Source organism: Oncorhynchus mykiss, chromosome 28 (genome assembly GCF_013265735.2).
Source record: "Oncorhynchus mykiss isolate Arlee chromosome 28, USDA_OmykA_1.1, whole genome shotgun sequence".
Taxonomy (NCBI): Eukaryota; Metazoa; Chordata; class Actinopteri; order Salmoniformes; family Salmonidae; genus Oncorhynchus; species Oncorhynchus mykiss.
This window is the reverse complement of record NC_048592.1, coordinates 28,982,602-29,003,484: the sequence shown is the minus strand read 5'-3', so window position 1 is coordinate 29,003,484 and position 20,883 is coordinate 28,982,602. Positions and strand designations below refer to the sequence as shown.

Below are 20,883 nucleotides of genomic sequence, written 5' to 3'. Positions count from 1 at the left end.
TTGCATGGGTACATAAGTAGGTGTATTGTTAGTGAGATAAGCCAGATGGCCTGGGTGTACTAGCAGGAGATCAGCATCTCTCCCATCCTCCCCCTCTCACCCATCCTCTCTCCCCCTCTCTTCCCCCTACCTCTCTCTTTACCCCTCATCCTCTCTCTCTTTCATCCTCTCTCTCCTCTCTCTCTCACCTCATCCCGTCTCTCACCCTCCCCCATCCTCCCATCCTCCCTCCCCCCACCCTCCCTCGCTTTCTCTCATCCTCTCTCAGTGACCTGAAGCAGGAGCTGGACAAGGAGGACAGTCGCTGCTCCCTGCTCTCCCGGCAACATCGCTACATCTGCTGCTGCTCTCCCTTCACCTTCCTGGTCGACTCCATGTGCCAGTGTCTGGACTGCCAGTACAACGTCTGCAAGACCTGCCGCTCCTACAGCAAGAAAGACAAAGCCTGGGTCTGTTCCGAGTGCCGGAAGGGCAGGTCAGTGTGGAGGGGTGTGTTTCTGTCTGCAGGGGTGAGTGCTTACTTACAAGCCCAAAAAAACAATGCAGTTTAAATAAATAAAAATACCACCCCAAAAAATATGAGTAACAAATAAAAGTAACAAATAATTAAAGAGCAGCAGTAAAATAACAATAGCGAGGCTATATACAGGGGGTACTGGTAAAGAGTCAATGTGCGGGAGCCCCGGTTAGTCGAGGTAATTGAGGTAATATGTACATGTAGGTAGAGTTATTAAAGTGACTATGCATAGATAATAACAGAGAGTAGCAACAGTGTAAAAGAGGTTGGGGGGGGGGGGGGGGGGGGGGGGGCAAATAGTCTTTGTAGGCATTTGATTATATGTTCAGGAGTCTTATGGCTTGGGGGTAGAAGCTGTTTAAAAGCCTCTTGAACCTAGACTTGGCACTCCGGTACCGCTTGCCGTGCAGTAGCAGAGAAAACAGTCTATGACTAGAGTGGCTGGAGTCTTTAACTATTTTTAGGGCCTTCCTCTGACACCGCCTGGTATAGAGGTCCTGGATGGCAGGAAGCTTGGCCCCAGTGATGTACTGGGCCGTACATCTGTAGTGCCTTGCGGTCGAAGGTCGAGCTGTTGCCATACCAGGCAGTGATGCAACCATGCTCTCGATGGTGCAGCTGTAGAACCTTTAGAGGATCTGAGGACCCATGTCATGCCCTCTTCACGACTGTCTTGGTATGTTTGGATCATGTTAGTTTGTCAACTAGACAGAATAATTCATTCTAGCGTTCTATTACATTATTCTGATGAGCAATGGTTTATTTAGTCTTCTAGGGCAACATATAAAAGAGAAAGTTGACTAACAAATAGCCTACAATAATGTCTGAAATTATAACTTATCCAAAAATCTGCTCCCCCTGTCAAAATATTGTTCTGCTGTCTTTGACTGTAACCTAAAGCGCATGTTCTATATTTACAGGTTAGTGTTGGGGGCGGGCCTCAGATTTTCACTTTATCACATATAGTCGGGTGGTTGCGGATGGGTTATTAGCAATTGCAGGTAGGTGGGTGCGGGAGAACAAATATCTGACCCGCGCACCACTAATGTTTGCAATCAGAAGAGTGAGGTCTCCCACAATAAGTTGGCAGAGGTTCAACAAGGTGAGATGAGGACATGTGTGTGTGTGTGTGTGTGTGCCTTGCCTTCAGGGCAAGGGACCTCTTGACTCAGAGGATGTGGTAACACACACTCAAGACCGCCATACACGCTACACATTGTTAGTGGAGTGCACAAAATAGCTTACCTGGCGCAATGTAACCAATAGAATACTCCCAAAAGTACAAACACCACCCACTGTGGGTAATCGAAATCAAGCGCAACTAAAGTAACTGAAGAAAAAACATTTTATAAGATGGTATGTCAACACTGGTCTGCTACATACACTATGTATAACTGGTATCTCAACAGTCCTCCTTTCTCTATTCTCTCTGTTCTTTCTCTATTCTCTCTATTCTCTCTGTTTTCTGTCTGTTCTGTCTGTCTTTCTCTATTCTCTCTATTCTCACTGTTTTCTGTCTGTCTGTCTGTCTGTCTGTCTGCCTGCCTGCCTGCCTGCCTGCCTGCCTGCCTGCCTGCCTGCCTGTCTGTCTGCCTGTCTGTCTGTCTGTCTGTCTGTCTGTCTGTCTGTCTGTCTGTCTGTCTGTCTGTCTGTCTGTCTGTCTGTCTACCCGATTGTCTGTCTGTCTGTCTGTCTGTCTGTCTGTCTGTCTGTCTGCCTGCCTGCCTGCCTGCCTGCCTGCCTGCCTGTCTGTCTGTCTGTCTGTCTGTCTGTCTGTCTGTCTGTCTGTCTGTCTGTCTGTCTGTCTGTCTGTCTGTCTGTCTGTCTGTCTACCCGATTGTCTGTCTGTCTGTCTGTCTGCCTGCCTGCCTGCCTGCCTGTCTGTCTGTCTGTCTGTCTGTCTGTCTGTCTGTCTGTCTGTCTGTCTGTCTACCCGATTGTCTGTCTGTCTGTCTGTCTGTCTGTCTGTCTGTCTACCCGATTGTCTGTTAGTCTAACTACGCGATTGTCTGTCTGTATGTACTGTACTGTACTGTACTTTAGGGCCGTTCCACAGTGTGTATGCATACTGTATATGTATGGGTGTTTGAACATGTACTCTAGGTTCGGTAAGTATTGTGGTATTGGGCCTCTCATGTAGAGGTCTAAAAAGTTGGACCCGTTCCGAAATTGACCTGGGGCTTTCCCACCCGGACAAATATGCAGAAATACATTTTTCAATATAGAGACCCATTCCGAACGGACCAGAGGACAACCAGTTCCGTATAGACATGGTCGGATCCAGGGGGGGGGGCTACTTTATTTACCAGAGCTGATAACGCGCGAGGGAGAGGACGGCTGGCTGAATGTTGAAGAGTCTTGACCAGAGACAGAAGAGGAAGCAGGTAGTCGGGACGGTTTGCAGGAACGTATAGCGGATATTTGGAAATGGTGGAGAGTAGTGCGGCCGACGTGGAGGAAATGGAGAAAAAGTTGTAGAAGCAACGTCTTTGCTGGAATGCCAACAATATGGGTGTCAGTTCTGATGATGTGGATCAGGAGGATGAGGGTCAAGGATCTGAATGGTCGGCAGTGGAAAGACATAAGAGCAAGAGAGAGCATGATACTGAAAGCAGTAGAGTGTCTAGTACAGAAAGCATGAAGAGGGCCAAGGTAGGAAGCAAGACTAACATTGTGTCAGAGTGGAAAGTTGTGATGGTGTTTGATGAGACCACAGGGCCTCATTTACGCTCTATCCAATTAACCAATGCCATAGAGAAAGAGATAGCTGAAGTCAAACTAGCCCGGTTCATTGGAAATGGTAGATTGCTAATATTGTGTGGTAGCCAGGCCCAGCAAGGGAAGATTCTGCTAATGGAAAAGCATAATGGGAAGAAGATGAAAAGCCATGTCTCTGGTGCTTATGCTGGATTGAGGGGAGTCGTCAATGGGGTCCCAATATCTATGTCCATAGATGAGGCCAAAAGGTTGATCAGTAGGAAAGAGGGTCAAAGACGTTAAAGCTTATCAGTGCTGCTGAGGATTGAGAAGGTTTTGACTGGAAAAGTACATATAGGACTGTCAAAGGAATTTAACAATTCCTATATGTGTTCATTAACCAATTCAATTAAAATTATTCTGTCTGTTTCTAAGAATTTGTAAGATCCTTATTTGCATGAAATAGACAGAGACCAGTCTATCAAAATTAGGCAATAGTATTTATTCTCGGAGCGCGCTGCTCATAGAACCATGTACAACAGCTTCTATTTCACATATGATGTCATAGGTTATAAAAGGTATCTCCCCCTCTCGACCAGGACAAAGCAGGTTCAAAAGTTAAATCCAACTTACTAGCGCACATACATGACACACAACATATCTGGATTATCTCCTGAAGTCTCACCATAGTTTATTACCACTTAGCAGACAGTTCCAGATACGGAAAAACCTGGAGGGGCTCGCGCTGTCTTATTTGATCGCCACAGAGTTATAGTTGAGTTGGTTCAAACATAGGTTAATGACCCTCTTTGCTTACTTTAGACACACACACACATTATAAATCAGATATAGTAAAACAGGGTAGAATTCAATTAGTTAAAGTTATAGTTAAATGTATACATTGTTTAGCCATTATTCATAAAATTCATAACAAGGACCCATTTAGTTTCAGTGTATGAGCATTTGTCCCATACCCATTATTACAGTGTTTTAAGATTGGAATTTTGATTACAACGTTGTTTTAACGGGATAGCCTAGAATGTTTTTTTTTTCCAGCTCAGATTTACTCAGGAGACAATGGCATACAACGCAGCATAGCCTATAGGCCTAGTGTTTTATTTTAATGTATTTATTCGGGTTCACAGTGCAGACCGAACCGAGGTCCCCCTACCAAACAGCTCTAATGTACACTCTTAGAAAAAAGGGTTCCAAAGGGGTTATTTGGTTGTCGCCATAGGAGAACCCTTTGAAAAACCCTTTTTGGTTCCAGGTAGAATCCTTTTTGGTTTAAGGTAGAACTATTTTGGGTTTCTTGTAGAACCCTCGGTTGAAAGGGTTTTTACATGGAACCCAAAAGTGTTCTACCTGGAACCAAAAAGGGTTTTTCAAAGGGTTCTCCCATGGGGACAGCTGAATAACCGTTTAAGGTTTTAGACAGCACCTTTTTTCTCAGAGTGTATGCGTGTGTAGGTAGGAAGGCTACGTGAATGCATCCGATATATGCTATTATTAGTGTATGTGCTTGACAACATTGTGCATGTGTAATAATGCCTTCTACCATATTCATAAAGCCTCCTAACATCCAGAACCTTCAGGGAGAGGACCGTCAGGGCTGTTTTGGCCAGGAGCTATTTGCAGTAGCAGGGGTCATCTCTCTGTCTCTCTGTCTCTCCCTGTCTCTCTCTCGCTCTCTCTCCCTGTCTCTCTGTCTCTCGCTCTGTCTGTCTCTCTCTGTCTCTCTCTCTCTCGCTGGACCTGATTTACCAGATGAGAGGAGGATGCTCTACCATGTTTGACGTGCTAGAGCAGAATGTTGTTATTTCTAGGTAGTCATTTCCAAGCCGTAGCACACAGAGCCGTAGCACACAGAGCCGTAGCACACAGAGCCGTAGCACACAAAGCCGTAGCACACAGAGCCGTAGCACACAGAGCCGTAGCACACAGAGCCGTAGCACACAGAGCCGTAGCACACAGAGCCGTAGCACACAGAGCCGTAGCACACAGAGCCGTAGCACACAGAGCCGTAGCACACAGAGCCGTAGGACACAGAGCCGTAGGACACAGAGCCGTAGCACACAGAGCCGTAGCACACAGAGCCGTAGCACACAGAGCCGTAGCACACAGAGCCGTAGCACACAGAGCCATAGCACACAGAGCCATAGGCTAGTGACTCAATATGCTCGGGGACTTCTCCAAATACCACAAGAAGGAGAATGGTAGCATAGTTCTGCATAGCCAATTGGTAGCATTAAACAACAATGAATGTCAGCTCGAAGTTCAAAGTTAAGTCATCCAAAATGTGCTTTCTGGCAGTACAAAGAGGCTTGTGCTGGTGCCTGGTTAGGCCATAGGATTTGATTGAAGCATAGCGAGTGCGACTGACTGGCTTGGAACCCGGTGCATCTGTGTGTCACGACAATACTTTGTTAGTCCACTGAGCTAAAGCCTAGGCATTAGGGCCTTAAGCAAGGTTACTCATCACGTGAGTGTGCTGAAATCTGTCAAACTACCTCTGCAGAGCACACAGAGAGCCTGGGGAAGCAGGCTGGAGGCTGCTGATTGAGTCATGCCAGGCAGCATTAAGAATGGAGGAAGAGCTGCACTGTAGATAACAGACTGCTGCTGCTGCACTACTGTCTGGATTGTAGTGCCTTCAGTCCTCCTCTGTGACCTGCAGGAGAGGGTGAGAGAGAGGAGGAGGGGAGAGAGGTGGAGGAAAGAGTGTGTGTGCATGGTGTGTGGACACAGCCAGTTAGCAATAGAGTCGCTAATTTGTTCTCAAATCTAGTTCATGTCCCTCAACCACCTTCCCTTTAAAAAGGACTATAGATTACGCTACTGTTCCCCAATCTGAACTATTTATACACTGGACCTGCACAGCACAGGGATAAGGCTAATAAGGCCTGACACAAGACCCAGTAAGGCAGTTATATAACAATAAATAACCACAGCATTGTGTGCATATCTCGAGGACCTGAATAGAGCTCAAAGAAGACTGAGAATCTATGACTAGGTACAGAAAATACCCCTGCTCAGGCAAACCCCTAATTCAACTGCAATTACTCTGAGGCTACAGTATCATTGTTTAATCAAGCAATGTGTGCTCATGTAATGAGAGTATTTTTTCACTGTCATGCTCAAAATTCTTTCAACCATTATTGAGGTTTTTGAAGTGTTTCTGTGTGTTTGAATGCTCTGCATGTGCTCAGTGGGCACAAAACTGGAGAAAGAGATATGAAACAGATGATGTCCTACCTGAAGTTGTTCAATACGAAACACCCATTTTATTTTCCTCTTTCAAACTGTTTTGCTACATTGTGGCCTGCTGAACATGACCCATGCCTGTCCTGTGTGTCGTGTCTCTGTGAAGAGGGAAGCACGTAGAGGAGAGCATCGGGAATGAGGGCAGCGTCTGTAGCGACAAATACTTTTTTCCGACATAGTGAATGTAGAGTTAGGTATTTAATGTTTTTTTTCTATATACCCTACCATCCCAACACAAATTTGAGTAAATTAAAGGACAACAATTCTTCTACCGCTACATACAGCTATTTTTGCTCACATCCACGGTACCTGTAGTTAAATAATTATACAGTTTATACTCTACATTCCTAATCTCCTCTTACTTCAAGTATTTAATGTCTTTATTGAAGGAGCAGATCGTTTTTTGTTGGTCTGTTTGGGCTGACCAATGTAGACATTTTCAAATACATGCATCTTAAAAGGTTTATGTCACAAAATGTAGATCAGAAATCTTTTGGACATCAGGGCAATGTTGAGGAAATCCTATTTATGATAGGACAGGATATTCATATGATAGGTAAGATATATAAAACCTCTATCCAACTGACAATCTCTTAGAAAAAAATATGAACTATTGGAACCACGACTTAAAAAGAACAGATTTTGGCACAAGATGGAGGGAATGTTAGAACATACACTGAGTGTACAAAACATTAGGAACACCTGCTCTTTCCATGACATAGACTGACTAGGTGAATCCAGGTGAAAGTTACAATCCCTTATTGATGTCACTTGTTAAATCCACTTCAATCAGTGTAGATGAAGGGGAGGAGACAGGTTAAAGAAGAACTTTTAAGCCTTGAGACAATTGAGACATGGATTGTGTATGTGTGCCATTCAGAGGATGAGTCAATGCCCCGACAAATTGAGGCTGGGCGGGGGGTGTTCCTAATGTTTGGTATACTCTGTGTAGCTAACGCAATTACAGTTAATGATAAATGTAAGCTTAATTTCTATTATACCCCCTTTCCCTTTTCAGAGTACAGCATGGCAAAGACCCTGACAGTGGCACTGAGGGTGGCAGAGGAGGCCATCAACGAGGCCATCTACAAGGCAGAGGGATACACCGACAATCAGGTAACATATTCTGCGGCGGTCAGTCTGTCTGTCACTCATATGACTCAGAGGTGATAGGGAGAAAGTAAGACTGCTGAAGATTGATTCCACTTTGCAGTACAATCTTTGTATTCCTTCTAGTTTGCTGAAATGCAGATTAAATGTGCAGATCATTCATTTACAATTCCATTTACTTTGTACTGCCCTAATTAAAGAAACCCACTTCTATGTTATTGTTCATTGAGATATTTTAGCATGCAGTAGTACTGCAACCTCTTGTAACAGACTAGACGAGCAGCAACACAGTCATCTTCTGCACCTAATTACTCCTTTAATCTGTAAAACCTTGCATATCCAAAACCACTTTTAAAAAGTTTACAGGATCTTATTATTTTATATTTATCGACTGTCTATCTGACTTCGCTGTTGTTCTCTCCAGGATATGCAGAGTGAAGCTAGGTATTTGCGGGACCACAGGGAGGAGCTGATTGAGGAGCTGGCCACAACCATCGTACAGACAGTAAGTACCATTTAATTTAATTTCAATTCAATTAAAATCAACTCAACTCAATTCCATCCTAGATCATCCGGCGGAGGAAGAACCTGGTTGAGATGAAGCCAAACTGTGACCTGGACTGGCCCCCAGGCAACCACAGTGGTGAAAAGCCTTTGGCTTCAAGCTGCTCCAGCTCCCAGCCCCAGATCACCACATCAGTCCACGCCAAGGTATGGAGCGTAAGGTGGTTCAGGGAACTAAGCTTATGTGATTAGTAACCTTGCCTAGGCTTCAGTTCAGAGGGCTAACACAGTATTGTGGTGCTCAGATAACCCAAGTGGCCGAACTTCGATAGCCAGGCTTCTTCATGTTCGTTCAGAAAGCAGAGTGATAAACGAGACACGGTAACTCGAGACTATGGTTTGGCCAACATGAAGACTTGTGTTGACTGATGACCAGGCTTTAGCTTAGCAGGCTAACACGTTTAATAGCCCAGTCTGTCACATAAGACCAGAACATAATACAGTATATGGAGTGTGACTTGGTTGGTTATCATTACCTCTCTTTACCCATATTTAAGTGTGTGTATTTACCTCGGCGGTCTCGCTCTGCCTCCCTTCTGGATGATAACGTTGTGATGCAGTGCTTCTGGGTTTCCCAGGACTCTCAGCGGGGGCTGAAGGAGGAGGGAGGAGCGGCAGGGTTGGCCAGCTGGAAGAGTATTGACCGCCTGGACAACTCCAGTAAGAGCCTGCTGGCCACTGCAATTTACTATTCACACACATCTTTACAAAATGTCTTTAGTACACACACCTTATGTAGTAAGTTTTAGAGTTCCTGTTGGTGATGTACTCTAGCTAGAGACTGGTGGCTAAAGGCTTCCTCCTTTGTGTGTGTGTGTGTGTGTGTGTGTGTGTGTGTGTGTGTGTGTGTGTGTGTGTGTGTGTGTGTGTGTGTGTGTGTGTGTGTGTGTGTGTGTGTGTGTGTGTGTGTGTGTGTGTGTGTGTGTGTGTGTGTGTGTGTGGTGTGTGTGTTTACATGTCTGTCTGTGGTGAATTCCACACAATTCTGTGTGTGTGGTATCTGTCTACCCTCGTGTGTGTGAGGTGCGTCCTCAGTGCTGAAGAGCCCTGACGGGAACTGGATCGCCTTGCAGAGCACCCAGCTCTCTCGGCCCAGCCTGCTGACCAAGTGGAAGTCGCTGGTATTCAGTGTCCTGGAGTGGGAATTCGTTGTGATATCCGCCTGCAACGAAATGGGCTCTTACGACGCCGAGGGGGCCTGGGACGCTGCCCTGCTGGAGATACGCAGGAAGATGACCTCCAACAACAACCAGGGGTCAGAGGCTCCAGACTCCCAGGCCTCTGCTGGCCAGCAACCCAGCATCCCATTACCCTCGCTGGGCCATCACGCCAGCACGAACACCCTCAACTTTGAGTCTGAGGTAGGAGAAGGTCAGGTTGGGGGTCAAGGGTCGAAGCTCCAGAAGCTTCATCTCGCCTCCCTGAAGAGAGAAAGAGATCGGGAGGAAGAGAGGTTATGGCATATGGAGGTGGAGATGGAGGGAGGAAGAGAGGTTATGGCATATGGAGGTGGAGATGGAGGGAGGAAGAGAGGTTATGGCATATGGAGGTGGAGATGGAGGGAGGAAGAGAGGTTATGGCATATGGAGGTGGAGATGGAAGAGTGGAAGAAAATAAAGAGGAGAAGAAGACAAAGGAGAGGGAGGGATTTGGAGGAGGAGAGTCAACACTTATCAATCTGGCTAGTCAGGTCAGAGTCACAGAGTTCTCATCCACTGAAGATGAGTTAGGCAGAGTGTGTAGGGGGTGGAGGAATGGGAGGAAGAGAGGATGGAGGAGAGAGCTGAAGAGAGGGAGGGAGAAGGAGGAGAGGAGCTGACCAGCAAGATGCATATGCTGGCTAGCCAATTCACACAGTTGTCATCAACAGAGGACGAGCTTGACCAAGTGGGTCTCAGCGATGGAGAGATGGAGGAGAAGAGAGAAAGAGAGATGGAGGGAGAGAAGGAAGAGCTGACATTCAAACTGTGTAGACTGGCTAAACAAGTCGATGCCACACAGTCTTCATCCACAGAGGATGATCTGGATAGAGCGGGTTTTGATGGTGGAGAGATGGAGAAAGAGAGGGAGGAGAGAGAAGGAGGAGAAGAGAGGTAAGAGATAGTCGAGGAGGCTCTGTGGGAGATGAAGGGGGAGGAACTGATCTCCAAGTTGAGAAACCTGGCCAGTCTAGTTAAAGCCTCACAATTCTCGTCTAACAAGAGGAGGAGAGAGCAGAGAGGAGTGTAGGAGACATAATTAAGTTATCAGAGAGAGTGACAGAGTTGGTCGGAGAGAGATGTGGAGAAATGGGGGGAAAGTGGCATGGAGAAAGACGGGGAGAGATGGAGGAGGGGACAGGTGGAGAAGGAGAAGCCCTGGCACCTGGGAGTGATGATGGTGGTGGAGGGGAGGATGATGAACGAGAAGAGGCGCGATAGAATCACCAAACTAGACGTGAGACTGTTTGACTTTGAGGATGAGAGTGAGAAAGAGGGAGAGCTGCAACACGAAGAGACAGACACAAAGGTAGAGAAAGAGGAAGAGAAAGAGGGAAACGACGGTACAGAGGATGATGGAGATGATGTTTGAAGGAGGGAAGGAAGGAAAGAGGCTAGGGGAAGCAGAGATAAAGGTGGAAGTTGGGGTGGGAGGACAAGAGCGAGAAAGAACAGAAAGTGTGGACACTGTGGAAGAAGGTGTTATGTGATAACATCACTTGCAGCCTAGTGAACACACTGGGTGGAATGGAGGTAGAGATGGATGGAGAAATGGTGATGGACCTAGAAAGAGAAGAGAGAGGAGAGGAAAATAATAACATACAATTTGGAGAAAAATAGTTAAAGGAAGAGTTAGATTAATATCTAATGAATACGATGCTAATGCTAGAACAGCTATCAGGCAGGTTTGGCACTTTGCATAAGACAGGAGTCAAACCTGGAGAAAGGGTTTCCCCTGTGTTCAGGAGGAGATACTGAATGTAAGAAACAAAGGACCTACTGTAGCTTTACCTCTAGAGACAGAGTATGTGGCTATGTATTTCTTCTGACATTTCTAACCTGAAAGCAACTAACAGCTGTAACACTATGTGCTTGCTACTCTAGACCCTTTTACTTTCCCTAACTTGTCTTTTCCTTTCTCTTCCCCTGTCCTTCCTTGTTCCATTGCTTCATGTTAGGATAGTCCTAATGACAAGGGCCTAGAAAACACACTCCAGTTCCTTTCTGCTTTGCTACAGCAGGTGACATCACAAACTAACTGATATCTTGACCTTTACCAAGAGCAACTGGGATAGCGCTATGAATCCAATTAATCAACCAATCAATCAAACCCTATTTATTTCTCTTTGTTCTTTGGCTTTTCTCTGCTCGTTTAAAACTGTTATTCTCACATTAATGGATGTGTTACACACATAAACAGAAGGCTTTTGGGGATTGCCTAAAAATTGTGTTAATCCAAACCATTGTGTGTGTGTGTTTGTGTGTGTGTGTGTGTGTGTGTGTGTGTGTGTGTGTGTGTGTGTGTGTGTGTGTGTGTGTGTGTGTGTGTGTGTGTGTGTGTGTGTGTGTGTGTGTGTGTGTGTGTGTGTGTGTGTGTGTGTGTGTGTGTGTGTGTGTGTGTGTGTGTGTGTGTGTGTGTGTGTGTGTAGAGGTACTCGGAGGTGTCACTGCACAGTATCACCACTGAGGTGCTGAAGGTGTTAAATGCAACAGAAGACCGACTCCAGGGGGTGGAGGGGGATGACTGCATCCCCTCACTGTCCCCCAACACTGACACAAAGAGGCTGGACAAACAACTCAGCAGACTGGAGGACACTGTCTGTCTGTCTGTCTGTCTGTCTGTCTGTCTGTCTGTCTGTCTGTCTGTCTGTCTGTCTGTCTGTCTGTCTGTCTGTCTGTCTGTCTGTCTGTCTGTCTGTCTGTCTGTCTGTCTGTCTGTCTGTCTGTCTGTCTGTCTGTCTGTCTGTCTGTCTGTCTGTCTGTCTGTCTGTCTGTCTGTCTGTCTGTCTGTCTGTCTGTCTGTCTGTCTGTCTGTCTGTCTGTCTGTCTGTCTGTCTGTCTGTCTGTCTGTCTGTCTGTCTGTCTGTCTGTCTGTCTGTCTGTCTGTCTGTCTGTCTGTCTGTCTGTCTGTCTGTCTGTCTGTCTGTCTGTCTGTCTGTCTGTCTGTCTGTCTGTCTGTCTGTCTGTCTGTCTGTCTGTCTGTCTGTCTGTCTGTCTGTCTGTCTGTCTGTCTGTCTGTCTCTTCTTTCAACATACAATGCATTCGGAAAGTATTCAGACCCCCCAGCTTTGTTCTAAAATTGATTAAATAGTTTTCACCCTCATCAATCTAGTACACATAATATCCCGTAATGACAAACCAAAAACAAGTTGTTGTTTAAATTTTTTTACAAAAATACACAACTGAGAAAAAATAAATTCTGACCCTTTACTCAGCACTTTGTTGAAGCACCGTTGGCGGCGATTACAGCCTTGAATCTTCTTGGGTATGACGCTACAAGCTTGGCACACCTGTATTTGGGGAGTTTCTCCCATTTTTCTCTGCAGATCCTCTCAAGCTCTGTCAGGTTGGATGGGGAGCGTCGCTGCACAACTATTTTCATGTCTCTCCAGAGATGTTCGATCGGGTTCAAGTCGGGGCTCTAGCTGGGCCACTCAAAGACATTCAGAGACTTGTCCCAAAGCCACTCCTACATTGTCTTGGCTGTGTGCTTAGGGTCTTTGTCCTGTTGTAAGGGGAACCGTTGCCCCAGTCTAAGGTCCTGAGGAAGGTTCTCCCATCTCCACAGAGGAACTCTGGAGCTCTGTTAGAGTGATCATTGGTTTCTTTGTCACCTCCCTGACCAAGGCCCTTCTCCCCCGATTGCTCAGTTTGGCCAGGCGGCCAGCTCTAAGAAGAGTCTTGGTGATTCCAAACTTCTTCCAATTAAGAATGATGGAGGCTGGGGTCTCCTGAGTTGCGCAGCGGTCCAAGGCACTGCGTCGCAGTACTAGAGGCGTCACTACAGAGCGGGGTTCGATCCCTTGCTGTATCACAACAGGATTGTGTCGAGGCACAGATCTTGGGAAGGGTACCAATACATTTTTTGCAGCATTTAAAGGTGGTTAAAAAATACACATAAATAAATGATGGAGGCCATTGTGTTCTTGGGAACCTTCAATGCTGCAAAACATTTTTTTTCGTACACTTTGCAGATCTGTGCCAACGGACAATTTCTTCAACCTCATGGCTTGGTTTTTGCTCTGATATGCATTGTCAACTGTGGGACCTTAAATAGACAGGTGTGTGCCTGTTCGTGTTCAATCAATTGAATTTACCACAGGTGGACTCCAATCAAGTTGTAGAAACATCTCAACGACGATCAATGGAAACAGGATGCACCTGAGCTCAATTTCGAGTCTCATTGCAAAGGGTCTGAATTCTTATGTAAATAAGGTATTTCTGTTTTTTAAAACCTGTCTTCACTTTGTCATTATGGGGTATTGTGTGTAGATTGATGAGGGAAAAAAAATCAATCCATTTTAGAATAAGGCTGTAACGTAATAAAATGTGGAAAAAGTCAAGGGGTCTGAATACTTTCCGAAGGCACTGTATCTTACGTTCATTGTGGGTTTAAGAATGGTGTGTGATGCTAACCTTTGTTCATGTTATACAACTGAAATGACCACAGTCTGTCTGTGCAAACTGAACTGTACCCACCAGGTGTACGTGGTGGCGGGCACGGCTTACGGTTTGGAGGCGGAGCTTGGCGACCTGGAGGACTGTGCCCGGGCCATCGGCGGTGCCACGTCAGACCTGGAGCTGTCCTACCTGGAGGAGCAGGTGGCAACGGCTTCCGCCCAGGTGCAGCAGTCTGACCTCCAGGTTTGTGTTCAAGTCTGGATTTCCTCTGTGTCTCATACGGCGCATTCAGATAGTATTCACAACATTTTGTTGTGTTACAGACGGAATTTAAAATGGATCAAATTGAGATTGGCCTGGCCTAAACAAAATACCCCATAATGTCAAATTGGAATGTATTTCAATTTTTTTTTACAAATGTATTAAAAATGAAAAGCTGAAATGTCTTGGGTCAGTAAGTATTCAACCCCTTTGTCATGACAAGCCTAAATACACTACATGACTAAAAGTTTGTGGACATCAATTTCCACAATATTAATTACAATATTTAGTTGAGGTGTAGGGTTTAGTGAATGATTTGTCCCAAATACAATGCTTTTTACTAACTGCAGCTCTTTGTTAAATGTTGCAGTCATTTCAGTCGCTGTAGTAGCTGACGTGTATAGTGTTGAGTCATCCACATACATAGACTCAAAGCCAGTGGTGTGTCATTAGTAAAGATTGAGAACAGTAAAGGGCCTAAACAGCTGCCCTGGGGAATTCCTGATTCTACCTGGATTATGTTGGAGAGGCAGAGGGTGTTCTGTTAGACAGGCAACTCTTTATCCACAATTCCAGCAGCAGACTATGATCGATTATGTCAAAAGCCGCACTGAAGTCTAACAAACCAGCCCCCACAATCTTTGTATCATCAATTTCTCTGCCAATGTTAAAGGAATTAAATAGCTCTATGTTTTAATACCCAATTAAAATGAAACACTCTGTCAATTCATAAGGATTTGTAAGACCCTTATTCTATAGTAATGGACAGAGCCCAGTCTTAAAGTCAAACAGCAGAGTTTATTCACGAGAGTACTGAACACGATACAGGTTACCACAGGTTATAAACTGAAAATGACGTCATTAGTTTCAGCACCAACCCGTGCCATCTCCGTTCCAGTACAAAAGCTGTATCTCAAGCCTTCCCACATCCGTCTCCCTACCAATTTAATATAATTTACGAGCCAAGACCTTCTCGTGTAGATAATCATTCTAGCCAGTCTGAAGATATCGTTCATTCATTCCTACCAAGGAACAGACAGTCATTGTTCTACCTCTTGACGACATTCACACACATTATATTCAGTACTGGGATCAAGAAAGAAAACTCATGCATATACAGCAACATAATAGTATTCTGATTAGTACATATACAGTAACATAATAGTATTCGGATTAGTACATATACAGTAACATAATAGTATTCTGATTAGTCAGTCCTGATTGAAATGTATACATAATTAGTCATCGTTGATAAAAATTCCCTTAACAGCCAATCATCAGTCATTTGTGTAAGTGCCGTGCTTGTGGAATGTCCTTCCCTATAAAGCGTGCTGAAAGTCGGTTGTCAATTTGTTTACTGTAAAATAGCATTGTATCTGGTCAAACACCATTCTTTCCAGAAGTTTACTAAAGGTTGGTAACAGGCTGATTGGTCGGGTATATGAGCCAGGAAAGGGGGATTTACTATTCTTGGGTGGCGGAATGACTTTTGCTTCCCTCCAGGCCTGAGGGCACACGCACTTTCTAAAAGGTTTAAATTGAGGAAATGGCAAATAGGAGTGGCAATATCATCTGCTATTATCCTCAGTCATTTTCCATCCAGGTTGTCAGACCTCGTGGCTTGTCATTGTTGATAGACAACAATAATTGTTTCACCTCTTCCACACTCACTTTATGGAATTCAAAAGGTCAATGCTTGTTTTTCATAATTTGGTCAGATATACTGGGATGTGAAGTGTCAGCGTTTGTTGCTGTCATGTCATGCCTAAATTTGCTAATCTTGCCAATAAAAAATAATTTAAATAGTTGGCAGTATCAGATGAATGAGGCATCTGATTCAATTAATGATTCAATGAATTCAATAAAGGATGGAGCTGAGTTTGCCTTTTTTCCAAAAGTAATTTAAGGTGCTCTAAAGCTTTTTACTATAATTTATTATATCATTTATTTGTGTTTCATAGTATAGTTTTTTTCCCTTTTTATTTAGTTTAGTCACATGATTTCTCAATATGCAGTACGTTTGACAATCGGTTGTGCAGCCAGACTTTTTGCCATTCCTTTTTCCTCATCCCTCTCAACCATGCCATTTTTTAAAATTCCTCATCAATCCAGTGGGATTTAACCATTTTTACAGTCATTTTTTTAATGGGTGAATGCTTATTAGTATCTGGAATAAGCAATTTCATGAATATGTCAAGTGCAGAGTTGTGTTGCTCCTCATTACACACCACAGCCCAGCAAATATTATTTACATCCTCAACATAAGAATCACTAAAAATGTATTGTATGACCTCTTATACACTATATTAGGCCCTGCCTTTGGAACTTAGATATGGCTACTATATTGTGATCACTACATCCTATGGATTTGGATACTGCTTTAAAGCTATTATCTGCAGCATTAGTAAATATGTGATCAGTACATGTTGATGATTTAATTCCTGTGCTGTTTGTAACTACCCTGGTAGGTTGACTGACAACCTGATCCAGGTTGCAGGCACTTGTTACAGTTTGAAGTTTTTTCCTGAGTGGGCAGCTTGATGAAAGCCAGTCAATATTTAAATCACCCAGAAAATATACTTCTCTGTTGATATCACACACATTATCAAGCATTTCACACATATTATCCAGTTCCTTATCAACAAGATGACAGTGAATGTTCCTAAATGGCCAAGGACAGTTTTGATGTAAATCTACTTGAAAATTGATGGCAAGACCTGAAAATGGTTGTCTAGCAATGATCAGATTTGAAAAAAGTGTTAAACAAATCAAAATATATTTTATATTTGAGATTATTCAAACTCTTGATTAACACTTTTAATGGTTACTACAGTACAATATGTGCCATATGTGTTATTTCATAGTTTTGTTGTCTTCACTACAATTTTACAATGTTGAATATAGTAAAAATAAAGACAAACCCTTGAATGAGTTGGTGTGTCCAAACTTCTGACTGGTACTGTACATCATAACAACTGTATGTCAGGTGCGTGAATGAGGACCCAAAAGCGAATTAACAAAACAGAGTTTCTTTAATGACCAAACACATGTAGGCTCAGATGGACAGGCAGATTCCGACAGGACAGGACAAGGTTAGATGAACTGGCAGATTCCGACAGGACAGGACAAGGTTGCAGCAAACACGACGATAGTCTGGTTCAGGCATGAGAAACACAAACGAGAATCCGACAAAGACAGAAGCAGGAACAGAGAGAGATATAGAGACCTAATCAGAGGGAAAAAGGGAACAGGTGGGAAAAGGGGTGAACGAGGTAGTTAGAGGAGACAAGGAACAGCTGGGGGAAGGAGGGTAAGAAAAGGTAACCTAATACGACCAGCAGAGGGAGACAGGGTGAAGAGAAAGAACAGGAACAAGACACAACATGACAATACATGACACTGTAGCAGTGAATAAATAAATGTCCATTGGGGTGGAGGCAGAGTGACACTTACTATAGTAATTTTGTATTTTTTTATTAATAACTTCTTGCGATGGGAAAATGTTTGTTTTTTATTGAACATGTGCTCTTAATGACAGATTGTAAAAATGAGGTGAAATCGATATACTGTATATCTTTTTTTTCTTACCCACCATAACAATTTAAATTATATTACTGCCAAAGTTTTGGGTTGGTTTCCCCCAAAAATGTATCTATATTGATAAATACATAAAGAGCAATTTAAGAATCCTCTGAAGGGCCAAACTACGTCATATGCCGAATTAGGAACCACTTTGGCCACCCTGCAAACTACATGTCACAGCCATGCATTTCTGGAATTGTCCGGTATTATATGTGTGTACAGTACATGTATTTGAAATACATTTTACATAAAGTTAAATATATTGAAATGTGTTTATTTTTTCGTATAAGAGTGCAAGACTTTTGACCTGAGCCCATTGTGGCATTTCAGACTCAGTCTTTTGCTTTGAAAAAATTGAGAAAGCGGGTGATTTTACCTGGAATTGTCACGCCCTGACCTTAGAGAGCTTTTTATGTCTCTATTTTGGTTTGGTCAGGGTGTGATTTGGGGTGGGCATTCTATGTTATTTTTTCTATGTTTTATATTTCTTTGTTTTGACCAGGTATGGTTCTCAATCAGGGACAGCTTTCTATTGTTGTCTCTGATTGGGAACCATACTTAGGTAGCTTTTTCCCACCTATGTTTTGTGGGTAGTTGTTTTCTGTTTAGTGTTCTGCACCTGACAGGACTGTTTCAGTTTGCACTTTGTTATTTTGTTCTAGTGTTCAGTTTTAATACAAGTCATGAACACTTACCACGCTGCGCTTTGGTCCGATTCTTCCTCATCAGACGACGACGACCGTTACAGGGTTTTGACTTTGGGTATGGTGAAATTAGAATTAGAAAATTGTATGTGTTTGAATGTTGGTGATTGCCACACAACGAAAAATATAAAATACAATGTTTGAAAGAGAGAATTAGAAAGGGGTCCTTATGATTGACATAAAAACGTACACATTCAATTGTGCTTAAGTCCTTTTAAGTTTATCTGAGTCAGATAATATGAATATTTCTACTTTGTTGTAGGTGTCGGAAATCGCAGACAGGATCGCAGCTCTGAAGATCGCAGGTCTCAATGTGGTCCCACAGAACCGCTTCTTTATGCTCCAAGAACAGCCTAAGGTACTGGACCGGACCAAGCCACATAGGACTAAGACCAGGAGGTTTTCCTGGTCAGCAGTTTGGGGTCAGGAAAAACTCCTGGTCCCCACTTGTACTCACTACCAGCGTTTAACAAACACATACCTTGTGATTTTCTAACAAACTAATTAAGTGTCACATGACTCTCTGCAGCCACAAACATTGGACTCTTCACGGCAAACGAGGAGGCGGCTACCTGCTCCACCCTTGAAGGGTTAGATATACATATGTCATATATGCCATGTATAGGTAACTGCCAAAATAAAGGAAACACCAACATAAAGTGTCTTAGTATGTCGTTGGGCCACCACGAACCAGAACAGCTTCAGTGCACCTTGGCATAGATTCCACAAGTGTCTGGAACTCTATTGTTGGGATACGACCACCATTCTTCCATGAGAAATTCCATTATTTGGTGTTTTGTTGATGGTGGTGGAAAATGCTGTCACGGGCCGCTCCAGAATCTCACATAAGTGTTCAATTGGGTTGAGATCTGGTGACTGAGATGACCATGGGATATGGCTTACATGCTCATCAAACTATTCAGTGACCACTCGTGCCCTGTGGATGGGGGCATTGTCATCCTATGGATGGGGGCATTGTCATCCTATGGGGGCATAGCCATGATAGCCAAATAATGGCCTGCCCAGCATTTTTATACATGACCCTAAGCATGATAGGATATTAATAGCTTAATTAACTCAGGAACCACAGCTGTGTGGAAGCAACTGCTTTCAATATACTTTGTATCCCTCATTCATTCAAGTTTTTCCATTATTTTGGCAAGATAGTCACACATTTACTAGAATCACATTAGTTATTGTATTCAATAGAGTGTGTGGTCCCATGTTGTTCTGTATTTTGACCCACATGCCTTATCTCTTCTCAGATAAAGAAACCTAACTGACCGGGCATGTTGACCACTGCCATGACCCCTTGACTCCCCCCCCACACCAGTGCCTTGAGCCCCTTGTCCACGGTACCATCAGTGTCCAGTAAGAGGGTTGCTACCCTGCCACCAAGACACTACAGAGTACAGACTAACAGTTTTACCACTACTTCTGGCACTGTGGATAAAGACAAGAGTTGTACAATTCTTAATAATGAGAGATAGTAGCTGCATACTTTATGTACATTTGATGTAAAAACAAAGAAGAAATGGATTAAGTTAGGAAACAAAGCAGTTTTTATAGAATATTTTTCTTAAATATGCTGTTGAGTGAAATGTCAATCATCTCTTTGTTGTTGGACCTTCCAACCAATCGGTGACCAGAGCCATGTTTATATAGCTGAATGAGAATGTTGTTATGACGATGGAGATGTAACTCTAACAGATTATGTGGCTATTGTCTGAAAGGCAAGATATGATTTATACCACTGCTTGTTTTAACATGTTTTTAACAGTTAACCTATTTGATAAATATTTATAAAAGACACTGGTCTATCATTGGTGTGGGAACAATCATTACATAAAATAGACTTATTGTAGTACGTGCAAAATAACATTCCTAATTTCAATAAAACAATCAGCAGTGATTTGTCTTATACTGTATTCATTATCTGTTGAATATTGGTCATGTAGACTATTATACTTTCAGGTAGACAGAAAGTCTCAAATGGTTGTTAGTTCTTTGGAACCTTGTGCATCTGATGTATGAATTTACATTGTAAATTATGTACAATAAAATAAAAATGGTATTACTTTTGGCTAGATAGATGTTTCTCTGTGTAGGCTACCTGTAGATGTCCTCCGCTATTACAATTGTATGAACAAAGTCATGAACTAAAGCCTTGAAGTAATCAATCTTGAGATTCATCCACACACAGAGCTTGCCTAACCTTACAGTTTAAGGAGTTGAAAAAATAAGTTTGTTTGGGTTTTTGAGCCGAGGAAGTGGCACCAGTGTCTGACATTCCTCCTGTCCTGATGGAGCCTGGGACCTGAACACAGGAGGAAGATCTCAATTGCATACTCCTCGCGTCCTCTCTCCCACCTCTCCAATGGGTTTTTGAGAAGGAGATGAGGAGAGAGGACACGAGGAGTATGTAATTGAAATCTTCCCAGGACTTCTTACTAGAGAAGTAAAGGCCATCTTTATGGAAACAGACTTCGATATGATATTTTGTTGGCTGCATTTAGACAGGCAACCCAATTCTAATATTTTTTTTTCTCACTAAATTGGTCAATCGACCAATCAGATCAGCGC

General features: G+C 43.5%; 1 protein-coding gene across 2 annotated transcripts; it reads left to right on the top strand.

Moving 5' to 3' along the window:
- The first annotated feature begins 247 nt into the window (after positions 1–247).
- Positions 248–20,386, top strand: LOC110508212 (rab effector MyRIP). 2 transcript variants are annotated; one of them, XM_036966774.1, is made up of 11 exons: positions 248–475; positions 7,497–7,594; positions 8,013–8,093; positions 8,156–8,299; positions 8,731–8,812; positions 9,188–9,513; positions 11,781–11,948; positions 13,835–13,996; positions 18,563–18,658; positions 18,830–18,890; positions 19,566–20,386. In XM_036966774.1, the coding sequence occupies exons 2-11, from the start codon at positions 7,505–7,507 to the stop codon at positions 19,577–19,579; spliced, it is 1,224 nt and encodes a 407-aa protein (XP_036822669.1). In that variant the 5' UTR covers positions 248–475; positions 7,497–7,504; the 3' UTR covers positions 19,580–20,386. The 2 variants fall into 2 exon arrangements, 1 of the variants encoding a protein (XP_036822669.1); XR_005040254.1 differs by lacking the exons at positions 248–475; positions 7,497–7,594; positions 8,013–8,093; ... (3 more) ...; positions 11,781–11,948; positions 13,835–13,996 and adding an exon at positions 18,196–18,358.
- Positions 20,387–20,883: the final 497 nt, after the last annotated feature.

Bases quoted from the DNA above. Each gene is read 5' to 3' on its own strand.
- LOC110508212 (XM_036966774.1), top strand. From the start codon at position 7,505: ATGGCAAAGACCCTGACAGTGGCACTGAGGGTGGCAGAGGAGGCCATC. The intron at 8,813-9,187 runs GTAAGAGCCTGC...GTGCGTCCTCAG, and splicing joins TGACCGCCTGGACAACTCCA to TGCTGAAGAGCCCTGACGGG. The intron at 18,659-18,829 runs GTACTGGACCGG...GACTCTCTGCAG, and splicing joins TGCTCCAAGAACAGCCTAAG to CCACAAACATTGGACTCTTC.